Genomic DNA, 25,504 nt, shown 5'->3' on the forward strand with positions numbered 1-25,504 from the left:
GAGCCCGTGCTCCGCAACAAGAGAAGCCACTGCAGTGAGAAGCCCATGCACCGCAACAAAGAGTAGCCCCCATTTGCCACAACTAGAGAAAGCCCGTGCACAGCAACGAAGACCCAATGCCGCCCCCACAAATAAATAAATAAAAATAAAATGCCTTTCCATGAAAAAGAAAGAAAACAGCAAAATGGCAGAATTCAGTCCTCCCATATCATCAATTACTTTAAATATAAATGGATTAAACTCTCCAAAGGCAGAGATCTGCCAAATGGACAAAAACAAAACAAAACATTACTCAACTATATGCTATCTACAAGAGACTCACTTTAGATGCTAAGACACAACTAGGTTGAAAGTGAAATGATGGAAAAGGATATTCCATGCAAATAGTAACCAAAAGAAAGGTGGCTATATTGATATCAGACAAAATAGACTTTAGTAAAAATTTTTACAAGAGACAAAGAAGGACATTATGTATTGAGAAAAGGGCTAATACCTCAAGAAGATATAACAACTATAGACGTATAAACACCTCACAACAGAGCCCTAAAATATATAAAGCAAAAATGCACAGAATTAGAGGAAGAAATAGTTCTACAATAAGAGAGACTTCACTACCTTACTTTCAATAATGGCTAGAAAAACTAGACAGAAAATCAGTCAAGAAACAGAGAACTTGAACAATAGTATAAACCAACTAGACCTACCAGGCATATACAGAACATTCCACTTGACAACAGGAGAATACACGTTCTTCTCAAGTTCACATGGATTGTTCTCTGGTTTACACAGTATGTTAGGCCACAAAACAAGTCTCAATAAATTTTCAAAAGACTGGAACCATAAAGAGTATATTCTCTGACAACAGAATGAAACTAGAAATCACTGGCAGAGGAAATTTAGAAAGTTCACAGACAGGTGGAAATTAAGCACACACTTTTAAACAACTAATGGATAGAGAATAAATCACAAGGGAAATCAGAAAATACTTTGAGATAAATGAAAACAAAAACACAAAATACCAAAACTTATGGGATCAGGTGAAAGCAGTACCCAGAGAGAAATTTATAGCTATAAATATTCATATTATGACAGTCTCTAGGTCCAATCCATGTTGCTGCAAATGGCATTATTTCATTTTTTTATACAGCCTAGAGATTGTCATACTGAGTGAAGTCAGAGAAAGACAAATATCATATGATATCACTTATATGTGGAATCTAAAAAAAATGGTACAAATGAACTTATTTACAAAATAGAAATAGAGTCACAGATGTAGAAAACAAACTTACGTTACCAGGGGTGAAACAGGGTGGGGGGGAGGGATAAACTGGGAGATTGGGATTGACATATACACACTGCTATATAAAAAATAGATAACTAATAAGGACCTACTGTATAGCACAGGGAATTCTTCTCAATACTCTGTAATGACCTATATGGGGAAAGAATCTGAAAAAGAGTGGATATAGTAAATCAACGATACTTCAATTTTAAAAAAGATAAAAAGATTAAAAATTTAAAAAACCAAGAGTGGATATATGTATAAGTGATTCACTTTGCTGTACAGCAGAAACTAACAACATTGTAAATCAACTACACTCCAATAAAATTTTTTAAATATTCATATTAAAGGAGAAGAAAGATCTCAAATCAATAACCCAACCTTCCACCATAATGAACTATAAAAAGAACAGTAAAGTAAAACTAAAGCTACCAGAGGAAGGAAATAATAAAGATTAGAGAAAAGAAAAACAAAACAGAGAAGAGAAAAAACAATAGAGAGAACCGACAAAACCCAAAACTGGTTCTTTGAAAAGATCTGTAAAATTAACAAAACTTTAGCTACACTGACTGAGGGGAAAAAAAAAAAAAAAAAAAAAGGAAGACTCAAATTCCTAAAATCAGAAATGAAAGTGGAGACATTACTACTGACCTTACAGAAATGAAAAAAGATCATAAGAGAATTATATGAAGATCTGTACCTCTACCAGTTAGGTAACCTAGTTGAAAAGGACCAATTTCTAGAAACATGCAAAGCAAAGTTGCAGGATACAACATCAACACATAGAAATAAGTTGTCCTTCATGAACATGGAATGTCTTTCCATTCATTTCAGTCCTCTCTATTTCAGCAATATTTTGTAGTTTTCAGTGTACGAGTTTTACACCTCCTTGGTTAAATTTATTCCAAAGTATTTTATCCTTTTTGATGTTATTGTAAATGGTATCATTTCCTTTTGTTTATTGCTTTTCTATTGTAGTTGTTGCTCATATAGCATTTCAGATCATTTGTTCCCAGTGTTCATGGATTGGAAGAAATAGGGGCTTCCCTGGTGGCGCAGTGGTTGGGAATCTGCCTGCTAATGCAGGGGACACGGGTTCGAGCCCTGGTCTGGGAAGATCCCACATGCCACGGAGCAACTGGGCCCGTGAGCCACATCTACTGAGCCTGCGCATCTGGAGCCTGTGCTCCCCAACAAGGGAGGCCGCGACAGTGAGAGGCCCGTGCACCGCGGTGAAGAGTGGCCCCCGCTCACTGCAACTAGAGAAAGCCCTCGCACAGAAGCGAAGACCCAACACAGCCAAATAAATAAATAAATAAAATTAAAAAAAAAAAAAGAATTAATATTGTTAATGGCAATGCTCCCCACAGTGATCTACAGATACTGGGTTGACCAAAAAGTTTGTTTGGGTTTTTCTGTAACATCTTAGGGTCTTTTTGGCCAACCCAATACAATGCAGTCCCTACCAATCCCATCAATCTTTTTTGCAGCAATGGAAAACTTGATCCTAAAACTCGTACAGAATTGCAAGGGTACCCAAATAACCAAAATAATCTTGAAGAAAAGAATAAAGATGAAGGACCCACACTTATTGATTTCAACACTTACTACAAAGTGATAATAAAACAGTGTGGTACTGGCATAATAGACATATATATCAACAGAACAGAATTGAGTGTCCAAAAATAAGCCCATATATCTATGGTCAATTGATTTTCAACAAGGGCGACAAGACCATTCAATGAGGGTAAGAATAGTCTCTTCAACAAATAGTGCTGGGACAATTGGGAACCACATGCAAAAGAACGAAGTTGGACCCTTACTCATACCATATGCAAAGATCAACTGAAAAATGGATCAGAGATCTAGACGTAAGAGCTATAACTATAAAGCTCTTAGAAGAAAACAGAAGAATAAGGAATAGTTTCTTAGATATAAAATCCAAAAAAATAGAAAAATTGGACTTCATCAAAATTTAAATCTTTTGTATATCAAAGGATGCTATCAAGGGTATGAAAAGACACCTCACAGTACAGGAAAAAAATATGCAAATCATGTATCTGATAAGGGCCTAGTATCCACAATATAAAAAGAACTCTCACAACCTAATCAAAAAATGGGCAAAGGACTTGAATACACATTTCTACAAAGAAGGCACATGAAAATGCTCCTAATCATTAGCTGTTAGGGAAATGCAAGTCAAAACCATGACAAGATATCACTTCACACCCACTAGAATGGCTGGAATTTAAATATTGGAAAATATCAAGTATAGTCAAGGATGTGGAGAAATTGAAACCCTCACACATTGCTGGTGGGAATGTAAAATGGTGCAGCCACTTTGGAAAACATTCTGAATGTTTTCATAATAAGTTAAATATAGAATTATCATATGACCCAGTAATTCCACTCCTAGGTATAGACCGAAAAGAAATGAAAACAGTGTGCAAATACAAACTTCTCCAAGAATGTTCATAGCAGCATTATTCACACTAGCCAAAGGGTGGGAGCAATCTAATGTCCATAAATGAAAGAATGGATTTTAAAAAGTGGTATATCCATACAATAGAATATTAGTCAGCCACAAAAAGGAAGGAAATTCTGACACATGCTACAACATGTATGAATCTTGAAAACATTATGTTAAGTGAAGGAAGCCAGGCATAAAAGGCCCCATATTGTAAGATTCCATTTATATGAGATGTCCAGAATAGGCAAATCCATAGAGACAAAAAAACAGATTGGTGGTTGCCCCTGGGGGTAGAGGGAAATGAGGAGTGACCAATTAATGGGTATAGGGTTTTCTTTTGGGGTGAACTCAATAGAGGAGTTGGTTGCACAACACTGTAAATGTGCTAAATGCCACTAAATTGTACACATTAAGAGGACTTTATGTCATGTGAATTTCACCCCAATCAAAAAAACAAAAGGAGGGAATTTCCTGGAGGTCCAGTGGTTAGGACTCTGTGCGCCCACTGCCAAGGGCTGGGGTTCGATCCCTGGTGGGGGAACTGGGAGAACAGATGCATACTACAACATGGAAGAACCTCGAAAACATTATGCTAAGTGAAAGAAGCCAGATAAAAAGGCCACATACTGTGTGACTCCATTTATATGCAATGTCTGGAATAGGGAAATGTGTAGAGACAGAAAGCAGATGAGCAGTTGCCAGGGACTGTGGGGGAGGGGAAATGGGGAGTGACTGCTTAATAGGTACAGGGTTTCCTTCTGAGTTGATGAAAAAGTGCTGGAAACTAGATAGTGGTGATGGTTGTACAACACTATGAATGCCACTGAATTGTACACTTCAAAATGCTTAAAACGGTAAATGTTATGTGCATTTTACCATATTAAAAAAAATGTGCACCTCACAGCAGTTCTGAGTGCTCAACAAATCCCTAAAGGAACAGCACTTAGCACAGTACTGGGCACATGGTGATTATGGTTTGTTTTTAATGTGGTGAGTTTGTATCTTTGTATGAAAAAAGGACTTGAGGGAAGTTTGACAGGAGACTCAGCCATTGAAGACAGAGATCCAAGGAGATGCTGACAGCCCAAATGAAAGGGATGCCGGGATGGTTCTGGGGTCTGACACTGACCAGTGCAAACCCACTGGGGCTTGGAGCTTTTTGGCAATCCAAGGGCAGACACATCACTTCTACCTGAGAGTTTTGCCCAGCAGTCTCCGTGAAGACAGAATTAGCTGCCGAGTCCAGGGTTCTGTGGAACCCATGAGGGAGGGAAGTGCCTCCCAAACATCTTCTCTACTCCAGAGGGATCCAACACCTGCACGTGTGTTTTGGCCATTTGATCACAGTAACACAGATGCTGTCCTTCAAGATCACTGGGTCCAACTTCCTCACCTTATAATGGAGAGAAGTGAGGCCCAGAGAGATGGAATGGCTTGTGCAGGGTCACCAAGAAGAACTGGGCCTAGAACCCAGGCCTCTTGGGACTCCCACAGCGGAAATACATTAATGACCAAGATCACTGGGGTCTGAGTCAAGCGCACCAGCATCGATGGCCTGAGGCCTGGGGTGGTCCCAGCAGGGGGTCCTTGGGATTCTGTGGCAGGCGAGGGAACACGGATCCCAGCAGGCTGGGCTGCAGTACCTTGATCCCCTGATCTACACTTGCCCACCCCTCTCTGGTCCTGCCAATAGCAACCTAATTCACAGACACAGCTTCACGAGCTCAGGGCGATGGTCCCATTCAACGCAGTGTGGAGTAAGAAAACGGTGGAGAGGGAGCCCCATGACCCCTGTGAGCAGCAGCTGCCTGGGAAGGTGTGTGCTGAGTTCAATGCACAAGGTGCCCCGGAAGCAGGGCTGAGCAGAGGGTAATGAATGCACTCATTTATGGTCAGAGAAACAACAGGACTCCTTTGACAGGCACTGAAATTCTGAATTCCCAGTTCAGTGGAGAGGAGGCCAAACGAAGCGAGGGGGGCCCTGGCCAGGCAGGCCTGCTGGGCCGCCTGTTGAGACAGTACAGAGAGCCACCTCCCTCTAAGGTAAAGTGGTACATTCACTCCATTCCACTAATCATTGCATATAATACTCGATAAACATCTGTGAATGAAGAAAGCAATCTGACTCCATTCATGCTAAAATATGCATAACTCTCAGCCTTTACCCTGCACGTTAGAAATCTTAGTTTTCCTCAGTCTAGGGTTCTTGTCCATGGACAAACTTTGAAGGTCTGCAGACCCCCTGCAATCACAGGAAATGTTTTACATTCATGTGTGTCAGTTCATATTTCTAGAAAGAGAGTCTATAGCTTTCACCAGATTCTCAACGAGAAAATGTGTTCCGTTGTGCCACTCACACACCCCAAGGTTGGGACCCAGCTGCCCATATGCTCATGAATACCAACAGACCTCAGCTGCAGAGCAACCCGAGCATGTGCCAGGCAGGGTATCTGCGGTGCGGGTTAGACTCCAAATACATGGATCTTGGGGGCAAAGTATGCAAGAACCACAGGGCTTACCCGTTGAGACTGGGACAGAAGGACAAAGACCCCCCCCCCCAGGATGAAGGGTCTCCTATCACCTTCTCTCGGCTAAAGATGAATTGTTCTGTGTCTCCAACCTCTTCCCACCTGGGAGAGCCTCGAAGGCAGGGACTGCTGCTGTACCCCCATCCCGCACTGACACGCAATCACAGATAGTCGGGTTCAGTACGTCCTGGTTGATCAGGACTGAATTTGAGGCTTGACTCTTGGTACTTCTTCTCTGACCTGGACAAACTCTTAATACCCCAGAGGACCCATCACCAGGCTTCTCTGACCAAATGAAAAGTCAAAGGAAACACTCTGGCTTTGTCAAAGCCTGGAGTTCTCTGGGCTGAGCTGCTGGGGAGAAAGGGAAGCACCAAATAAAAGGATACTAAACGAAGGAGGACCCATCATAGAAGGTGTAATGCAACTTGATGGCCTTCTTGGGTGCCTTCCACTCCTGAGAATGCCGGCCCCAGTGAAGATGATGGGCAGGAGGTTGGTGAGGGGTGGGAGTGGAAGTCTGAGCACCTGGAGGGTGAGGATGGTGGGCGCCTGGGGTCTGAGCGTCCCCTTTGGGGGTCGACATTAGATTAGGGGGCATCTTTGCCCTGTAGTTGCGTAAGATCATGGGGTAGAAGATATTCCTCCCTTTCCACGAGACCCTTTCGGCTTCTCTGCAGGGAAGGAGACCAACATATTTTCTAGCCACTCGCCTCTCACTCACCAGGCTCTCTGCAGCCCCTCCCCAGCTCCCGAGACTCCCATTCCATTTCCCTGTCCCCAAAGTACCTGTCCCTACCCAACCCCTCATCCTTACAGGCAATGTTTTTAGGAAGAACTGGGAAGGTCCCCATACCCCTTTGAGACCGGCCCTGGCCTGATTTCCACCTTTTGCACAGGGGTGGGGACCCATGGAATGGAGCTGCGTGTGGAATGGGGTGGCAGAGCTGGAGGCTTTGATCACCTCCCAATCCTGAGCTTACAAAGGAAGACAGCTTCCTTCTGGAATGTCACAGTAAGGAGCAAACTGGGTGGCTGCCCTCTACACATATTCTACAGCTGCAGTGACAGTGGCCTGGGAGCCCCAGGACACATATATGCTTAGATGTGACTAGGTTTGAAATCCTTTATGGCCCATGGTCCGGGCCTTTGGAGAAATGCAGATTCACTTGCTAGGACTTGTGGGACCCACAAAATCATAAATACCATTAATCACCCATGTCAGTGTTTTTTGTTTGTTTTGAGAGCTGTTTCTTTTTTTCTAAGAGAACATCTGACAAATTATGTCAAGAAATAAACATTCTTAACTGTAAGGGTGTGTAAACTTTAAGAAGCCATGCAAAGGGGTCTCACCAGTGAGGAGGCAAAGAACATTATCCTGGGACAGGCCCATTGAGCTGTGGGACCTCAGACAATGCCTTACCATGTGCTTGGGGTACCTCAGTTTCCTCATCTGTAAAATGGGCATAAACCTGCCTTCCTCATAAGGTCATAGTAGGACTGAAAAGCACTGTGAATGTGGAAGGACTAGGGATGTGTGTGTGAGGGACGACTATCACCCTGTCACTGTGGCTGGGGGCACTGGGTAGCCGACATGTCCGTGATCCCCCTCCACGCACACACAGGCCGTGCCCTCCTCTCCCATCTACCCCCAGCCACTAAGGTGCTCACATAAGGCGACACATCTCCTGCAGCTTCTCCCGGGCTTCAGGGCAGGGGTCGCTGAACTCGATAACCTCAGAGGCAGAGGTTCCCGCTCCTCGTTGTGGGGATGTCGAGACTACTTCTTCCAAATTTTTGGGTTTGCCTGTAGTTGGAGATGAAGAGGTTAGGGAGGGTTTTAGAAAATGGTTTCTCAAGACGTCATGTTCACCTGGGGTGAGGGGGCAGGGAGAGCAGGAGAGCTGCATCCCTTGAGAATCAAAATAACTGTGGGAATCATTTACGCTTCCAGGGACAAGAATCCCCAGCAGGTCACTTATGAAACAGAGGCGGCACTCTGTGAGTCAACCGAGTGTGTGTCAGGAACACTCATGCAGAGTGATGAATCCAGCCACATTTCCCCAAGGGCGGCCTGGTCCTGGGTGGAGAGAGCACACACGTGGCTGTGGTGGATGCAGAAGGGATTCCCTTGTGACACTTCTGACTTAAGACAAAAAGTCCCAATTCCATCTCAATAGCTCAAGGGCTTCAACACTTCTCTGATGCTGGCTTATCTCGGCCTTCGGCAGAGGGCAGAGTGTATCAACTGGGACTCAGACTGTGATGTTTTGGGAGTTTTTGTGTGTGTTTGTGGTAAAATACGTATAACAAAAATTTACCAACTTAATTTTTAAGAGGCAAGTTCAGTGGTATTAAATACGTTCACAGTGTTGTGCAACCGTTATCACCATCTATTCCCATAACTCTTTTTATCTTATAAAATTGAAACTCTGTAACAATAACCCTCCATTCTCCCCTACCCCCAGCCCCTGGCAACTGCCAATCTACTTTCTATCTTTACGATTTTGACTACTCTAAGTACCTCCTATAAGTGGAATCATACAGTATTTGTCTTTTTTGTGACTGGTTTGTTTCATGTAGCATTATGTCCTCATGTTTCACCCATATTATAACATATTGCAGAATTCCCTTCCTTTTTAAGGCTATATAATATTCCATTATAGGTATAGACCAAATCTTTCTTTTCAGTTTTTTAAAATATTTATTTATTTGGCTGTGCCAGGTCTTAGTTGTGGCACTCGGGATCTTCATTGCGGCGTGCAGGATCTTTTAGTTGTGGCATGCGGCATCTTTTAGTTGAGGCACGTGGGATCTAGTTCCCTGAACAAGGTTCGAACCAGGGCCCCCAGCATTGGCAGCACAGAGTCAACCACTGGACCACCAGAGAAGTTCCAGTGATTGAGTTTTACATGTTGAACCATGCTTGCATTCCAGGAATAAATCCTGTTTAGTGTCATGTTGTATAATCCTTTTATTATGCTGCCGAATTCTGTTTGCTAATATTTTGCTAAGGATTTTTGCATCAATGTTCATCAGGTATATTGGTCTGTAGTCTTCTTCTAGTGTCTTTGGCTCCAATATCAGGGCAATATTGGCCTCACAGAATGAGTTGGGAAGTGTTCCCTCTTCAATTTTGGGGAAAAATTTTAGAACGATTGGCATTAATTCTTCTTTAAATGTTTGGTAGAATTCATCATTGAAGTTATCAGGTCCAGGGATTTTCTTTGTTGGGAGATTTTTGATAACTGATTCAATCTCTTACTATTTATAGGTCTAGTTCAAATTTTCTATTTCTTCATGATTTAGTCTAAGTAGGTTTTGTGTTTTAGGAATCTGTCCACTTCATGTAGCTTATCCAATTTGTTGGAACACAGTTAGTTGTTCATAGTACTCTATGATAATCCCTTTCATTTCTGTAGAATCAGTAGTTGTGCCCCATATTCAATTCTGATTTTAGGAATTTGAGTCTCCTTTCTTTTTTTCTTAGTCCATCTAGCTAAAGATTTGTCAATTGTGTTGATCTTTCTGAAGAATCAACTTTTGGTTTCATTGATTTTCTGTTGTTTTTATATTCTCTATTTAGTTTATCTCTGCTCTAATCTTTACTTCCTTCCTTCTCTAGCTTTGGGTTTAGTTTAAAGTTCCTTAAGTTGTAAAGTTAGGTTGTTTACTTGAGATCTTTCTTGCCTTTTAATATAAGCATTAATAGCTATAAATTTTCCCCTTAGCATTGCTTTCACTGTACCCCATAAGTTTTGGTATGCTGTTTTCATTTTCATTTGTCTCTAGTATTTTCTAGTTTTCCTTGTAATTTCTTCTTTGATCCATTGATTGTGTGTTATTTAATTTCCACAATTTTGTAAACGTTCCAGTTTCCCTTCTGTTATTGATTTCTAACTTCATCCCATTGTGGTTAGATGAGATACTCTGAATGAAATCTATTTCTTTTAAGCTACTGAGACTTAATTTGTGGCCTAACATATGACCTATCCGAGAAATGTCCCATGTACACTTGAAAAGAATGTGCATTGTTTTTGTTGTTTTGTTTGTATTCTGCATGTGTCTGTTAGATCTAGTTGATTTATTGTGTTGTTTTTTATTTTCTTACTTCTGTCTGTTATTCTATCCATTATTGTGAGTGGGTTATTGATGTCTCCCACTATTACTGTAGAACTACTTGTCTTCAATCGGTCAGGTTTTGCTTCATATATTTTGACGGCCTGTCATTAGGTGCATAAATGTTTATAACTGTTGTATCTTCTTACTGTATTGAAATTTTATTATTATAGAATGTCCTTCTTTGTCTCTTGTAATCTTTTTAAATTTAAAGTCTATTTTACCTGATATTAGTATAGTCACCCCTGCTCTCCTTTGGTTACTATTTGCATGGAATATCTTTTTCCATATTTTCACATTCAAACCCACTTGTGTCTCTGGATCTCAAATGAGTCTCTTATAGTGTATAGTTGGATCATGAGTTTCTTTTCATTCTCCCAATCTCTGTCTTTTGATTAGAAAATTTAACCAATTTACATTTAAAGGAATTACTGATAAGGAGGGACTTGTTTCTGTTACTGTGTTTTTTATTTTCTGAATGCCTTATTAGAGCTTTTTGTTCTTCATATCTTGCATTACTGTCTTCATTTGTTTTAATTTTTTGTAGTGAAATTTTAAAATTTCTCATTTCCTTTTCTGTATATTGTAGTTATTTTCTTTGTGGTTACCATGGGGATTACATTTAACATCCTAAGGTTATAACACTCTAATTTGAATTTTACCAGCTTAACTTCAATAACGTACAAAAACTCTCCTCCTTTACAGCATCATCCCCACCACTGTCAGTTGTTAATGTCCTAAAAATTCCATCTTTTTATATCGTATGTCCAAAACATAAATTAACAACTCTTTTAAATGCATTAATCTTTCAAATTATGTAGAAACTAAGATTTGGAGCTACAAACCAAAGTTAACAGTAATACTGGCTTTTACACTAATTTTTTTCTTTAAATATATTAGTCTCTTAAATCATGTAGAAAAACAAAAAGTGCAGTTACAAACTGCTGTTACAATAATACTAGCTTTTATTATTTCCTATGTATTACCTTTATTGAGGTCTTTATTTCTCCATATAGCTTTGTGGTTCTGTCTAGTGTCCTTTCATTTCATCTTGCAGGACTCCCTTGAGCACTTCCTGCAGCACAGATTTAGTTGTCATGAACTGCCTCAGGTTTTGTATGTCTTAATGTCTTGCTCAGTTTTGAAGCACAGTTTTACTGAATTCAGGATTGATTCTTAGCTGACAGGTTTTTTCTTTAAGCATTTTGAATATATTTGCCCTGTACCTTGTATCCTCCAAATTCTGATAGGAAACCTGCTAATGATCTTATTGAAATTCCTTGTGAGGATTCACTTCTCTCTTACTGCTTTCAAGATTCTCTTTTTGTCTTTGTCTTTTGAAAGTTTGATGATTAATGTGTCTTGGTGTGGGTTTCTCTGAGTTCATCTTTCTGGGAGTCTACTGAGCTTCTCTGATGTTTATATTCATGTCTTACATCAAATTTGGGAAAATTTCAGCCATTATTTCTTTAAATATTCTCTCTGCCTCTTTTGATCTCTCTTCCTCTTCTGGGACTCCCACATGCACATGCCACTTGATGGTGTCCCACAGTTCCCTTAGGCTCTGTTCATTTTTCTTCAATCTTTTTTCTTTCTGTTCTTCAGACTCAATAATTTCCATTGTCCTGTCTTCGAGCTGATTCTTTCTTCTGCCTGCTCAAATCTGTGGTGGCAATGTTTTGTGCTTATTTCCATTATTTTCACAGTTATCCCCCATGGCAAGTCTTAGGTGGTATGAGGATATGATGACATAAAATTGTGGAGGTGATCATCCATGGCTGAATTTCCAGAAGCATCTATTCAGGTCCTGCCTGCTTCTGAGCCTCTGCTGCCTACTCAGCTGGAGCCACATGCTCTCCCTTGATATATGCAGGCTCATCTTCACCTTGGACTCAAAAATAAAATGAGTCTTCAGGGCTTCCCTGGTGGCGCAGTGGTTGAGAATCTGCCTACCAATGCAGGGGACACGGGTTCGAGCCCTGGTCTGGGAAGATCCCACATGCCGTGGAGCGACTAGGCCCGTGAGCCACAATTGCTGAGCCTGCGTGTCTGGAGCCTGTGCTCCGCAACAAGAGAGGCCGTGATAGTGAGAGGCCCGCGCAATGCGATGAGGAGTGGCCCCCACTTGCCGCAACTAGAGAAAGCCCTCGCACAGAAACGAAGACCCAACACAGCCATAAATAAATAAATTAAATTAAATTAAAAAAAAAATGAGTCTTCAGGCCAGGGGCATTGTTTAGGCTCCAACTGAGCCCTGAAGGCCTCAGAATGGAATCTTTCTGTCAGCCAAGCCTTGAGGTTTCTGGTTGGTGCTTGGGTACCATGTCTGGTATCTGTCACCTTGAGTGGTTCCTGGTCCCTTTCCTGACTCCTCCGGCTGTGAGACCAGAGACTTGACCCTGAGGTCCACCTACCTGCTGGCTGACCTCCTGGAACATCTGCTGGCCTGAGCATCCATTTCTGGCCTGCCCCTAGTTGCTTTGGGTCCCCAAGTGTGATAACCAGGAACCACTGTTGACAGATTTCTCTCAATTCTCTGCCTGTAAAGTTGGGCTGTGCTCCAGAAATAGTTGTTGTCTGCTCAGGGAGTAGGTCCAACTCCTGGAGCCTGTCTGCTCCAAGTCTGCATGACCCTGGAACTGCAAAGGGGGCCAGCGGGCAAGGTGTGACAGCATGTGTACATGGAACAGATAGCAGAGGTCCCAAACCCAAAGTGACTTAAAACCACAACGACTCTACAATATGTTCTTTAAGCTAGTGTACTTTGGAGTGAAAGTGGGTATAATTAATAGTTATGCCAGGACAACAGCATAAACTGGGACTTTCCCGGGCAAGCTAGGACACACGGTTACTTATAAACTATTAGGGAAGGTTAACCACCCATCCTAGCACGCATGTGTGAGAATAATTTCTAAACAATATCAGGAACCTATAAGAAATGCAGCAGCGTTGAACATCCTAGTGAGAATGATGCAACATCATGGGGTAGTCACATCCTCGGGTGGCAGAGGAAAACAGCCACATAGACAAAGAGACCAACAGACATATGTAACTTTTGTTCTAGAACAACCTTACTCAAGGCATCACCCCTGAGGTCATCAGGAAGAAAAAAATCATGAAATCACTGGGTGTCCTGAGGATACTTTGTTTCCCCTCAAAGTGACTGCATAGATTTAGGGCCAGCTCAGGAGGAGATATGATAAACCAAGAGCATATAAAGAGGGATGCTGGAAGTGATGCTCACAGTGACAGAAAATGCGTCATAAGAGGTAAAGGAACAGGGGAAACAAGAGTCTGAGGATGTCACCTCCATCAGGGAAGGTGTTCCTTGTCTTAGAATCCACACGTGTACCCACAGCATTCAGAACAGTAACTGACAACTAGCAATTGTTCAATAAACATTTGTTCACTGACTGAAAGGCTACAGGATCAACTTGATATGGAGAGTGAGGCCTGGAAGAAGGCAAATCTCATAGCAATCCTAGGTGGGCTCAGGAATAAAATCCAAGCTTCTCAACTTCTAGCCTTACCTCCAGTGTCTGTGGGAATCACTGGACAGTCTTTGAGCATCCCAAACTTCTGTGGATCCTCCCACCACCACTTTGCGAACACAGCCCCTCCCCTACCCCAGCACTCTACCACCACAGCCTGGGGGGCCCTGGAAGTTCCACGAGAGAAAGTTCCTTCTCTGCCCTCTCCAGCCCCAACTCATCTCTCCTTCAAGCTCTGGCTGCACAGTCACTGCTACCCTGTTTGGTCTCACCTGCCACCAGTTCTTTCCTTTAAGCCTTTCCTTCTGCTCTGTGTTTTCTGCAATAGAATAGGAATGGCCTCTATGTCGGTTTTCTGCCCACATAAACTGACCCAGTTGGGGACACATGGTTAGGCTTGGTATCCAAATATGTCTGTTCAGGTACTGGTTCCCCCACTTGCTGGGTGGGTATGGGTAACACAGGTCTCTCTCTGAGAAGAGGGGGTGAGCATGGGATAACATAGGAGGTGGAAGATGTGGGTTTGCTAGGGGTGTTGCCCCAGGTGAGAGGAACCGCATTAACAGAAATGGAGCGTTTGTAAACATTCAAACGATGAAACTGCAAAGTGGAGTGACTGGGTTGAGATATGTCATCTTTTATGGGACAGAATCTGTCAATAGCTGCTGGGTCTCCAGCCAGGGCAGCTATATATCCTTCCTATCAGAAAACCAAATCAAATCATCTCATCAACCTACACAGGAAATCTTCTATCCCCCTCCCCATCCCACCCCCACCACCAAAGATAGGTCAAAAGGTCTTGCTGGGAATCACTGTTACCTGTTTTCTTCTTGACTTCCCTTCCGGTTGAGAGGGAAAAGCTCAGACAGCCAGTAGAGGACTCGTAGACAAGCTGGTAAGGTGAGTTCACTCCCATGGCTGGGATGGTTGTGGAGGAATCTGGAGTGGAACAGACAGTGATTCTGCTTTCAATTTTTTATTTTAATTTTTTAATCAAAAGTATAATAATGAAGTTTTTGTCCTAGTTGTATGGTAGACCAGATATTCTAAAGTGCCCTGTTGTTACAAAACAACCAATTTCTGGAAGAAAAAGATTTTTTAATGCTGGAGAAGGCTCAGAGTAATTAAGAGAAATCTTTAAAGTTCTCCTCTACGGTGTCCCCCATTCCCTGCCCTCAATATCTCTCAAGAATGGGGGGGGGGTGGTGGGATGAATTGGGAGACAGTGGTTGACATATTTACACTGATATGTATAAAATAGATAACTAATAAGAACCTGATGCATAAAAAATAAATAAATAAAATAAAATTCAAGAATGAAATGACACCAGAGCAGGGAGCAAGGAAGAGAAAGCACCACAGGTGACGTTACTCTAAGGATAAATACAGATATAACTGCTGCACTAGGTCAAGAGAATAAACACTGGGCTAGCTAGAAGGAAATTGAGAGTAATCTGTTTCCCCTTATCCAAGCCACAGAAATCAGATGCTTCTTCAACAATAGATTAGTCTCTTGCAGAATCACATTGTCTTGTGCAAAATCACTTGATACCTGACCACTTAAGAATTAAAATTTAGCACCCCTTTACTTGTGGAAAATCTTGATCATTCTTCTATAAACCTTATCAAATCATTTGCTTATTCTCCCCCCAAATACAGTCATTTCACTAGTTGGGCATGAAACTGTTAGGAAATGTTAAGCAATTCAACACGGCTCATTCAAATTCATAAAGAAAATGGCAAACCTGACCTCCTAAGTAGACAAAAACTATACCCAGAGACTGCACACTGCATGCTGCAAGCTCATAAACAATCACCTTCACTGGTGAAGTTAGGACCATATGAAAAGAACTAATAATAGCCAATGCTGGGAAAGATGGAATAAAACCAGTCAACCCTGCTGGTGTAGAGAAAATTCATCACGAAAGCAATATTTAGCAAGAACTATATACATGTTGAGACCCTCTGCCCAATAATCTCTCTTCTGGGAGATTAATCTTAATAACCAACACAACAGTGATTAGAAGCAATGTGCATGAAGCTGTGTATTACAATGTATATTATACTAATAACAAGAAACCTGGAAACCTAAGCATTCAGTTAATTATGGAACATGAATATGAGAAGGACTCTACACTCACTCAGAATGACAACTGTTAAAGGTATACAGCCGTGTTGGAAAAGACTGTATCTGTTAAGTAAAGGAAATTTTAGCAATGGGTATATTCTGGTTACTGATGCTAAACCTTAGCAATGGGTATATTCTGGTTACAGCTTTCAAGGAATACCACTCCAGACTCAGTAACAACTTGGGTCTACCTCAGCAGTTAGATGGTTCAGAAAAGCAAAATTCATGCAAAACAGATCAACAAGAGTTTGAATCTTCTTTTTAAAGCCCCGGGAAACCTAGCTAATTCAAGTTCTTCTAGGGTGAATGCTTTTCCCAAAGAAACGGATCGCTCCTTCATTTATATTTTGTTATCTACATTTTCTTTTCAAACTCTTGGCTTGTTTAAAGAGAGGAGCATCAGGAATCGATGTGCCAACAAGTAAGAGAGATTTCCTGAGGAGTGTGATGGAGGAGAGGCTTGCTCAGCACTCTGCTGATGCAGCCGGACAAACACATCACCGAGAGGCTCTCTGCAGTCTCCTCCACTAGGTTAACCACAAGCCACGAGAGATGCAGGAAGCCACTGCATCACAGGTGAAAGCCTATGACCCTCCAAGATGCTTAAACACCTTGTGAGGTGGAGCGCTAATGGGGACGACGACTTCCTTTTCAAGGTGAGGGAACACAACGTTCAGATAGGAGAGCACCGCTTGCAGGTTTGAGGGTGGGTGGTTGGGCTGGGGCTACCAGGACCCCTCCCATGGACTCGCCTACCCACACAACAGACCATCAGGCAGCTGTCCCCCAAATGAGGTGGAGCTCCGAGCCCTATATGGAGTGCAGGGCGCAGAACTCCGTGTCTGCTGACAACCAAATAGAGCATAATCAGAGGACCTGTGTTATCAGAGCACAGCTGATCCTGAACACAATGGGCAGAGTACCTGCCCTTAAAACAGAGGCCCCCACCCCCCACTTCATGGTAAATAGTAGGAGGATGCTTGATTGGGACTTTATGTTAGAAAAGGAAACCAAAGTTTATCAAAATAACCTTCTCCATCTTGTATTTAACAAAAATCCATTGATATCGTAAGCATATGCTAATTCTTATAAGAAATAAAAATGACTCTGTTTTTTTCAGGTGGTGTGATTTTCCTTTTCTCCTGCATGGCTGTACGACAGCAATAAAACATGAGTCCCTTCATGTCTGCCTTTTGCAAAAATATCCAAATTTTTACTGTTAACCCTTCGATAACCAAGTCGTCCTTTCTCCATGGAGTAGTCACCCAAGATGACTCTCCTGTCCTCAGCAGTTAACTAGCTTTGCTCTTCCGCGTCGCTAATGATTGGCTTCGTGTGAGCACCCAGAAGCTCTCCAACATCATTTTCATTGACTTCACGAAATCCCGCATTTTTTTTCCCCGAGCACTGCAATTTTACTATGCAATTTATTTCCCCTGTGTATATGTACATCATCAGGTATTTAACCTCTGACCACCAAGGGAAGCCTGACACACATTCAGAGGACAGGGAGAGACACTAAAAAGGATGGATTTTATAGGTTAGGGCAAATGGTTATGGGATATAAATTTTTTATGCTTCGCATGAAGCCTCCTAATAGTGAGGACTTTCAGGCATTCAGAATGAATACCTGTATATCCACCAAGCTTAGGAGATACAACAGTACAGATATGACTGAACTGCTGTCCTCCAGATCCCAGATGTTCCCCTTCCCGCTAGCAGAGATCACTTTCTCTAACTCTGCATGTTATTGCCATTCAGCTTTTGTACTTACACTTTGTACAATGTACCCATAAGCAATGTTATAATTTTGTTATTTTAAACTTTAAATAGTATTATATCAAATGTATCCTTCTATAACTTTTTTTTTTTTTGCTCAACACTATTTTTTTAGTTTATCTATGTTGATATGCGTGCTTCAGTGCTTGATTCATTTTCACTTCTCATTATGTTCCATCATCTAAATACACTATAATTTATTTTTCTCCTGTTGATGGACATTTAGGTCGTTTCCATTTTTTTTCCATCCCCAACAATTCTGCACTAAACATTCTGGTATGACTTCTTGCACATGTGTGTGAGTTTGTCTAGGGCAGTGCAACTCTCAAGTGTGGCCTGTGGACTGGTATGAATCCACACCAGACCATAACCAGCTGAGTACAAAAACTGAGAATAAACATTTAGAAGACTATGTAACAATTTGATGTTGCTTAACAATTTGATGTTGTTGTGACGTTATCACGTTTTTAAGAGGGGTGATCCACAAGAGACTACAAATTTTACAAAGTGGTCCTTCATTGCAGAGTTTGAGAACCACAGCTCTATGGAATGACCCAGCAGAGAAACTGCTGTGTTGTAAGATGCTAGAGCATCTCCCACCTTGCAGACACCACCAAGCTGTTCTCCACAGGAATTGCACGGATATACACATTCACCTGCAGTGTTCGAGAATACCTGTTGCTTCACATCCACCTCAACTCTTGGAAATGTCAAACGTTTAAGCTGGGCACTTGACCTTTCCATTGCACTCTTGTTGGTATTGTTTGACCTTTCGCCTAAGAGCTGAAGCTCAGGTACCCACCTTTCCCCATCTGTCCAACACTGCAACCACTCCTCCCGATGGTGCCAATGAGGTAGTCGAAAGCCATCTCCTTGGCATTGAGGTGGAGGAGCTGGCTGGCCTCCACGAAGCGCCTTGTAATGTCCAGGGGGTTGGCACCTACTGAAGGAATCATCAAAGGCAACTACTCATTTTCCTCCAGCATGGGGCTAATGCTTCTATAAAAGGACTTCCATAAACAGCCCAGGAAGTAAGGGGGAGTGATCTATTCCTAGGGTGAGCAAGTATGAGGGGGCTCCTAATGAGAGGGCCTCGAGCTCCCAAGACCTGTCAGATGGTACTTTGCTCTCTGCCCCCTTGTCCTTCTCTCTTCCCGCCCACAGGCCTGGGGACTGATGCTATTGGTATTTAAAATAACACAGAATCCAGAAGGCTCCATCACTGATGAAACTCTGGGTCCCTGATCTTGGGATGACACCCTCATTGTGGACAGACCCCGGTTCTCACGACTCTCCTGGTTCTGGCTCTGCTTGGCTCTGTCTTGCTACCCACCAACTGGCCCTCCCGATTTACCCCCTCCTCCTGGGTGCTGCCTCTCTCTACCTTGGCGTCATTTCCACAAACTGCCCCCTTCAATACCTCACACTGTTCTCATGGCCAACCTCTCAGTCTGGGCTCAGCAAAGCTGGAGGGATTGGAGGACAAAATGGAGAACAGAGAGGGGTGAAAGGATGATTCTTGGGGGTGGTCTCAGGAAGGAGCTGAGTTGCAAAGCAGACCCTTGGCTGCCACCTTTTCACAGCGCATCCTTGTAGACCTGTCTGGGGTGGGTGCAGTGGACGCATACACACATGCCCAGGCCATACCCTTCCAGGCCCAGAAAAATGAGCCAGGATCCAGTGAGCCAGTCTTCGCTGACTTACTGGACACGGACTCCAGCATGGCCTTCATCTTCAGGGTGAGGAGCTCGGTCAGCAGGTGGATAGACTGCCTCTGGAACCTGTGCAGGGTCTCCTGGCTGGATGGCCTCCGGTGGCCGTGGGTGGGAGAGTGCGTGGAGAATCTGGCCAGTCCAGTGGAAGCGGGCAGCATCGGCAGTGGTAGCACTGGTGGGGGTGGCTTCTTCTGGACAGGGGCCTGCACAGGGGCCGGTTCCATAAGCACCACGGGCGGGGCTCCAATGCTGATCTCCAGGCCCAGGATCTCAGAAGGGGCAGGGATCATGGGGTCAGTGATCAGCTCTTCCCAGGTGAACTCAAAGATGTTTCTGATGCCCTTGGGTACAGAAACGCCTGCATTCTGGCAGACGATGAGCAGCTTGGAGATGCGGGCCAGCAGCTTGGGGGCCGTGGCGGTGTACTGCTGGTACAGTTCTCGGTTAGTCTTGATGTCATTCATGGTCCAAGAGCACGCATACTGCTAGGTAATACTGTCCATCTCAGACAAGAAGGACCTTCAGCTGTGAGGAGGCAGACACCCTGAGAGCTGAATGACAGCCAACGTTCTCACCTAAGGTGAGGCCTTGGGGACAGATGGAATGAAGTGCTGAAATGGCCCTTACAGGTCATTGAGCCAGTGCATCCTATGCGGGAGGATAAATAATTGGTCACTCTCTCCCACAAAGGGATGCCCCCCCCCGTCACCCCACTTCCCTTTCTGGGGACCCGTCAGAGACCACGATAGTGAGTCACTTTGGGAGGGGCCTGGGAATGAGCAGGTTCCCCAAACGGACCCTGGGCTGGAGGAAGGGAAAGGATGGGCAAGGGAAAAACGTTCCATCGCACCTTTTGTAGCCAGAGATCTGAGGGTGGAAGATCTGCTTGTGGGCTCTCAATAAAAACCTGCAAAAACAAAAAGATGTTTCATTGGTTCCCTCTGGGGGAAGATGATGTGGAAGCTCCTGGTTGCAGCGCAAGGATGGGCCTGCATTCAACATGTACATCCAAGGGCGGATGGGAAAGGAGGAGGGGGATGAATTTTTTTAATCCAATGACTAATATCGTTTACCACATCTCCTCAAAACTAGAACTTCTGACAACTCCTGCTACCGCAGCCTTCTAATCATCAGTTCTATCACCTTCCATCCTGACAACCACTCCCCATGACGTCCATGGCCCTCTTCTCCTGCCAGACAATCCTCATTCTTTCACTCTTCAAACTGTGTCCTCTGGAGCCACCCCAAATTTGCCATTCCAGAACTGCGCCCCTGGTGCACACCCTCAGCATTTACAGTGTGGCTGCCCTGGTGTGTGTGAAAAGGCTATTATCTTTCCGGTTTCACTGATGAGGAATCGAAGGCTTATAGAGACAGAGCTCTTGGTCAGGAGTTGCCTGCCTGCAGACTCTTGGCATAGAGACCTTTCCAAACACAACACGACTTCCTCACGGGCTTCCAACTGAACTGCCCATCCATCAGCAAAAAAATCTCCTAGGAACAAGAGTCCCACAGAGCAACCCCTTCAGACATTCTGCTGGTTTGCAGATAAAGTGGCTTTCTACATCTATTTGCTGACTCCCTGGCATCTCTATTCTTCAGCTTTGGAGACTCAGAAAAATAGGTTCGTTTTTGAAATGATAAGTCTACAGAACAAAGAGACCACTCAGAATCTTGGTCATCTGGGCAACCAGCCAGAGGGATCTGACCCTGACCATGCAGGGCAGATCTGTTTTAAAGCCAGGATTCAAATGAAGAGAAGACGAATACAATCCTTGAAATGTTAACTGGTTTGAGGAACCCCACCCCACCCCCTACCAGTTCCTTTCTTGTGGGGTTAATTTTGAAGATATGCCTTACAAACAGATAAAAGCTGGTTTTAAAAACAGCTTTATTGAGATATAATTCACATACCATACAATTCACCCTTTTTAAAGTGTACAATGGTTTTTAGTATAGTCACAGTTGTGCAACCATCACCACTAATTTTAGAACATTTTCGTCACCCCCCCCCCCCCAACAAACCCATTAGCACTCACTCTCCGTTCCTCCTCCCCCCAGGCAACGACTAATCTGCTGTATGCCTCTATAGATCTGCCTGTTCTGGACATTTCATATAAATGGAATCATACACTATGTGGTCTTTTGTGACTGGCTTCTTTTACCATCATGTTTTTGAGGTTCATCCAAGTTACAGCATGTATCAGTACTTCACTCATATACTTCATTATATGGAGAGACCACCATTTGTTGATCCATTCAGTATTTGTTGGACACTTTGGTTGTTCCCACTTTTCGGCTATTACGATGGAATATTCAGGTACAAATTTTTTCTGTGAATGGATGCTTTCATTCTCTTGGGTTGATACCCAGGAATGGAATTGCTGGGTCATATGATAACTCAATGTTTAACATTTTCAGGAACTACCAGGCTGGTTTCCAAAGTGGCTGCACCATTCTACAGTTCTTTTTACAAAACCGGTAATGTATGAGGTTTTAAATTTCTCCATGTCCTTGTCAACACTTGTTATTATGTCTTTTTTATTTTAGTGCCATCCTAGAGGGTGTGAAGTGGCACACTGTGTTTTTGATTTGCACTTCCCTAACGACTAATGATGTTGAGCACCTTTTCACGTGTTTATTGGCCGCTTTTCCACTTTTATATCTTCTTTGGAGAAGAGTCTTTTCAGATTGAACAACTGTTTTTTTTGAAAAGAAACGTCATTTTAAATTAAATGCACAAATAACCTCTATTTGTTACCATGTATTTATCTCTGCAAAATTCAGCTAGAGGTGACCACGTGACTCCATTCTGGCCTATGAGATGCAGGTGGAGCTGTTGGGTGGGATCCTGGACATCTTTTCAAGAAGTCTGTCTGCATGGAGAGAACACTCTTTCTTTACTCACTGCCCTTCTCTTTCTTCTTTTCTGGAATGGATGACATGGCTGTAACTCTGGCAGCCATCTGGAGCCATGAGGTTACCTTGAGGAGGGAAGCCATGCATTAAAGGTGGCCGAGCAGAGGCATAGAGCCCGGACTCCTGCTGACATCACGGCACCCACACACCAGCACTTAACCACCTGCCTCCAAACTTGTTTCACCTGAGAGAACGAACCCCTAATCTCTTTAAGACCCTTTATTCAGATCTCTGTTCCTGCAGCCAAATGTGATTCCTGACGGACAACCAGCCGTGTGGGAACAACATCACTCCCTCCTTTCCATATATCTAATTTTCATTGTCACTCGTTCATTTTTCCATCACTGAGACACAGGCCTTGCCCTCAAGTAGCTCAATGCTCAACAGGCAGAACAGACTTACAAAACTGATATAAGGGTCACACTACCAAAAAAATGTACAAAGGTCATGAAAACCCAAAGACAAAAGTCTAAAGGAAGCTGCACTGAAGGCTGTCATAGAAGATGAATAAGAAGTCACCAGGCAGGTAGGAGGGAGAAGGCATTCTTGGGAAAAAGAAGAGTATGTACAAAAGAACAGAGACATTTAAAGCATGGCAGGTTCAGGGAACCACAAAACACATCAGTATGGTTGGGGCCTTGGGGCTCTATGGGAAAGTAGCAGACAAGGCTGGAAAAGTGTCTAGAATCAGATCGTGAAGGGCCTTGTATGCCATGCCAAAGAATTTGCATGCTATGTAATCATATACTCAGTGCAAGTACTCAATGTATCGTCTTTAATTGCTAGTTGCATCTCATGTGGTCTCTGCAAACAGAGGGCAAGCATCACGTCTTCTCCCCCTTTTACAGCCTCCATGACACTAAGTAAGACACCAAGCAAGCTGCCACATGCCAGAAAGTGAAAAATACTTATAGCCTGAAAATCCAACAGATAGCCCAATAGGCCCATGTAGATGGCTAAACAAAGTTTCAATTAACAATTCCCACAAAGAAGTAAAAAGAGCATGGAAGAAGTTTATAAAGGATATGAAAAATGACCATCCTCATTCCAACATCTTCAAAGTTTTGCGGGCTGCCTCCTCTTAGGGGCAGGACAGAGATGAGGGGAGGAGTGCACACACACACAGGCTACCATGACATGTCTGAGTGCTCTCTGCCAGGCAGAGGGAAATCCAGAAAAGGCAGTGTCACCGGGCGGCTAAGAACTCAGGCCATGCGACCTTGAGCCTGGCACTTGTGGACACCAGGCCCTGCCTCCCAGGACTGTGAGGATAAATGAGGTCATATGTGTTAAGGGTTGGCACAATGCCTAGCAGAGGTAAGTGCTCAATGAATGTTACGCAGAAAAAGATAATCATTTGAAGTGGCTGAAGAAGGCTGTGCAATGAAAATGACAGAAACTGGTTCAGAAGTAGGTGACTAGTGAACAAGGACAGGAAGAGCACTCCAGGTGATGAGAAGAGCACTTGTTCAGGGTGGAGGCTCTAAATAGCCTGGCAAGTTTGGGGAACTGCAAGTAACTTGAGGATGCTACAGGTTACTTGTGGGGGCAGGGGGATGTGTGGGAGGGGTGGGCAGCAGCCTGCTGAGAGGAGCTGGTGTAAACCGCTGAACCCTGGCTTCATCTTGCAGATGATGGGAAACCACAGGACTGCTAGCAGAGGTGGCATCTATACTGTAGGGCACTCCTCCCAGGGGCCAGCGGTGTGGTGGGAAGGAGTGTGAGAAATACGACTGCAGCGGGATTAGAACAAGGAGGGGAGCTGTACCCACAGCATCCCAATTTCTGCCTACAGTAAAAAAGCAGTTTCCAGCCCATGCACCTGAAAGAGTACTTCAGAAGGCACAGACCCAGCAAACTCCCAGGGGTACACCGTGGGGCGCAAGCAGAACAAGGATGAAAAGTGGGAAAGTTCTGAACAGGCTTTGGGAAAATCAAGGGCACCCAACGGAGAAGGAAGCTGAGGGGGAAATTCAGGCATGGCTTTGAAAAAAAAAAAGGCATACCTCCTTCTCGTACTGGCACTGATTCAAGAATACATTTTTGGGTAGAAGTTGTATCCAGCTGTATATTTAAAACCAAAATTAAACTTTGCTCCCTCAAGTAATCTGGTCCTGACTTTCTTTGTTATTTTCTCTAGTCTCTGGCTCTCTCTGGTTTTAACCAGAACGCTTTTGATAAGGACAGTGAGTCCAGATGTAACCATGTGACTGCCACCTGTGAGTAAGCGCAGCTTCAGGCTGGGACAGGCAAGAGAACAAGCCCGCACCTGATGCACGCAAGAGGTGGAAATGGAATTAGAAAAACTAATAGACGCTGTCCTCTCCATTCAATATATAAAAGAACGTTCTGGACAGACGCTCGAATTCTCTAGCAGATGAGAGGAAGAAGGGCTGAGCTATGGAGAGAAGTGGATCTGAGAGGAAGGAGAGGGGGGGTCACGTGCATACGATCAAGCTTAACTGCCTGCTGCCCAGCAAGGTTTGCTCTCGAGACTGCAACCTCAGTCACCGCTCTTCCTCGAGTTGAATCCACTTGCAAACCACCTGCATCCTCCACCAGGGGGATCTACTGTGGCGCCAAAGGGCCATTAAGATGAGTCTCCCGGCAAGACCCATCGAGAGACAAAAAAATGATCAGTGCTTTGACCCAGTGATTTTAGTTCTGAAAGTAATGCCCAAGGGAACAGTTTTAAAAGGAGGAGGGAAGATAGTCCTTCAAATGTGGTCAAACCAAACAAAAAGATGCTTATAGCCACTTCATTCCTAACAGTGAAATAACGTAGCCAGCCAACAACTGAGGAACTGTTTGACAACGACGCAGATTAATATGAAGTATTAGGCAGCAAAAAAATAACTTGAGCTCAGTTTTGAGAAATGTTAAATTTGAAAAAAACACACAAATGGTAGGTCTACATTGATTACACATCCCATAAACACCTATGCTGATCATAATTGGAAGCAGAGATACAAAGTCTTTCAGTTTTAAGGTAAAGATGACACTTTAGGAAAGAAGACAATAAACAAGGGTCCCTGAAAAGAAAGCAGCATGTTCTCAGACAGGCTTGTGACCT

General features: G+C 43.4%; 1 protein-coding gene across 1 annotated transcript in view; it reads right to left on the reverse strand.

Annotated features, from left to right (window-relative positions):
- The window catches only part of C11H3orf20 (chromosome 11 C3orf20 homolog), a 78,034-nt gene extending 58,058 nt beyond the window's left edge, over positions 1-19,976 (reverse strand). The window contains exons 1-5 of the mRNA XM_059940613.1: positions 19,502-19,976; positions 18,600-18,740; positions 14,710-14,829; positions 7,952-8,087; positions 6,670-6,954 (exon numbers count right to left, since the gene is read on the reverse strand). Of these exons, the coding sequence (XP_059796596.1) occupies positions 6,670-6,954; positions 7,952-8,087; positions 14,710-14,829; positions 18,600-18,740; positions 19,502-19,976 (1,157 nt within the window). The remainder of the gene's footprint in view (positions 1-6,669; positions 6,955-7,951; positions 8,088-14,709; positions 14,830-18,599; positions 18,741-19,501) is intronic.
- Positions 19,977-25,504: the final 5,528 nt, after the last annotated feature.

Source organism: Balaenoptera ricei, chromosome 11, assembly GCF_028023285.1.
Source record: "Balaenoptera ricei isolate mBalRic1 chromosome 11, mBalRic1.hap2, whole genome shotgun sequence".
Classification (NCBI taxonomy): Eukaryota; Metazoa; Chordata; class Mammalia; order Artiodactyla; family Balaenopteridae; genus Balaenoptera; species Balaenoptera ricei.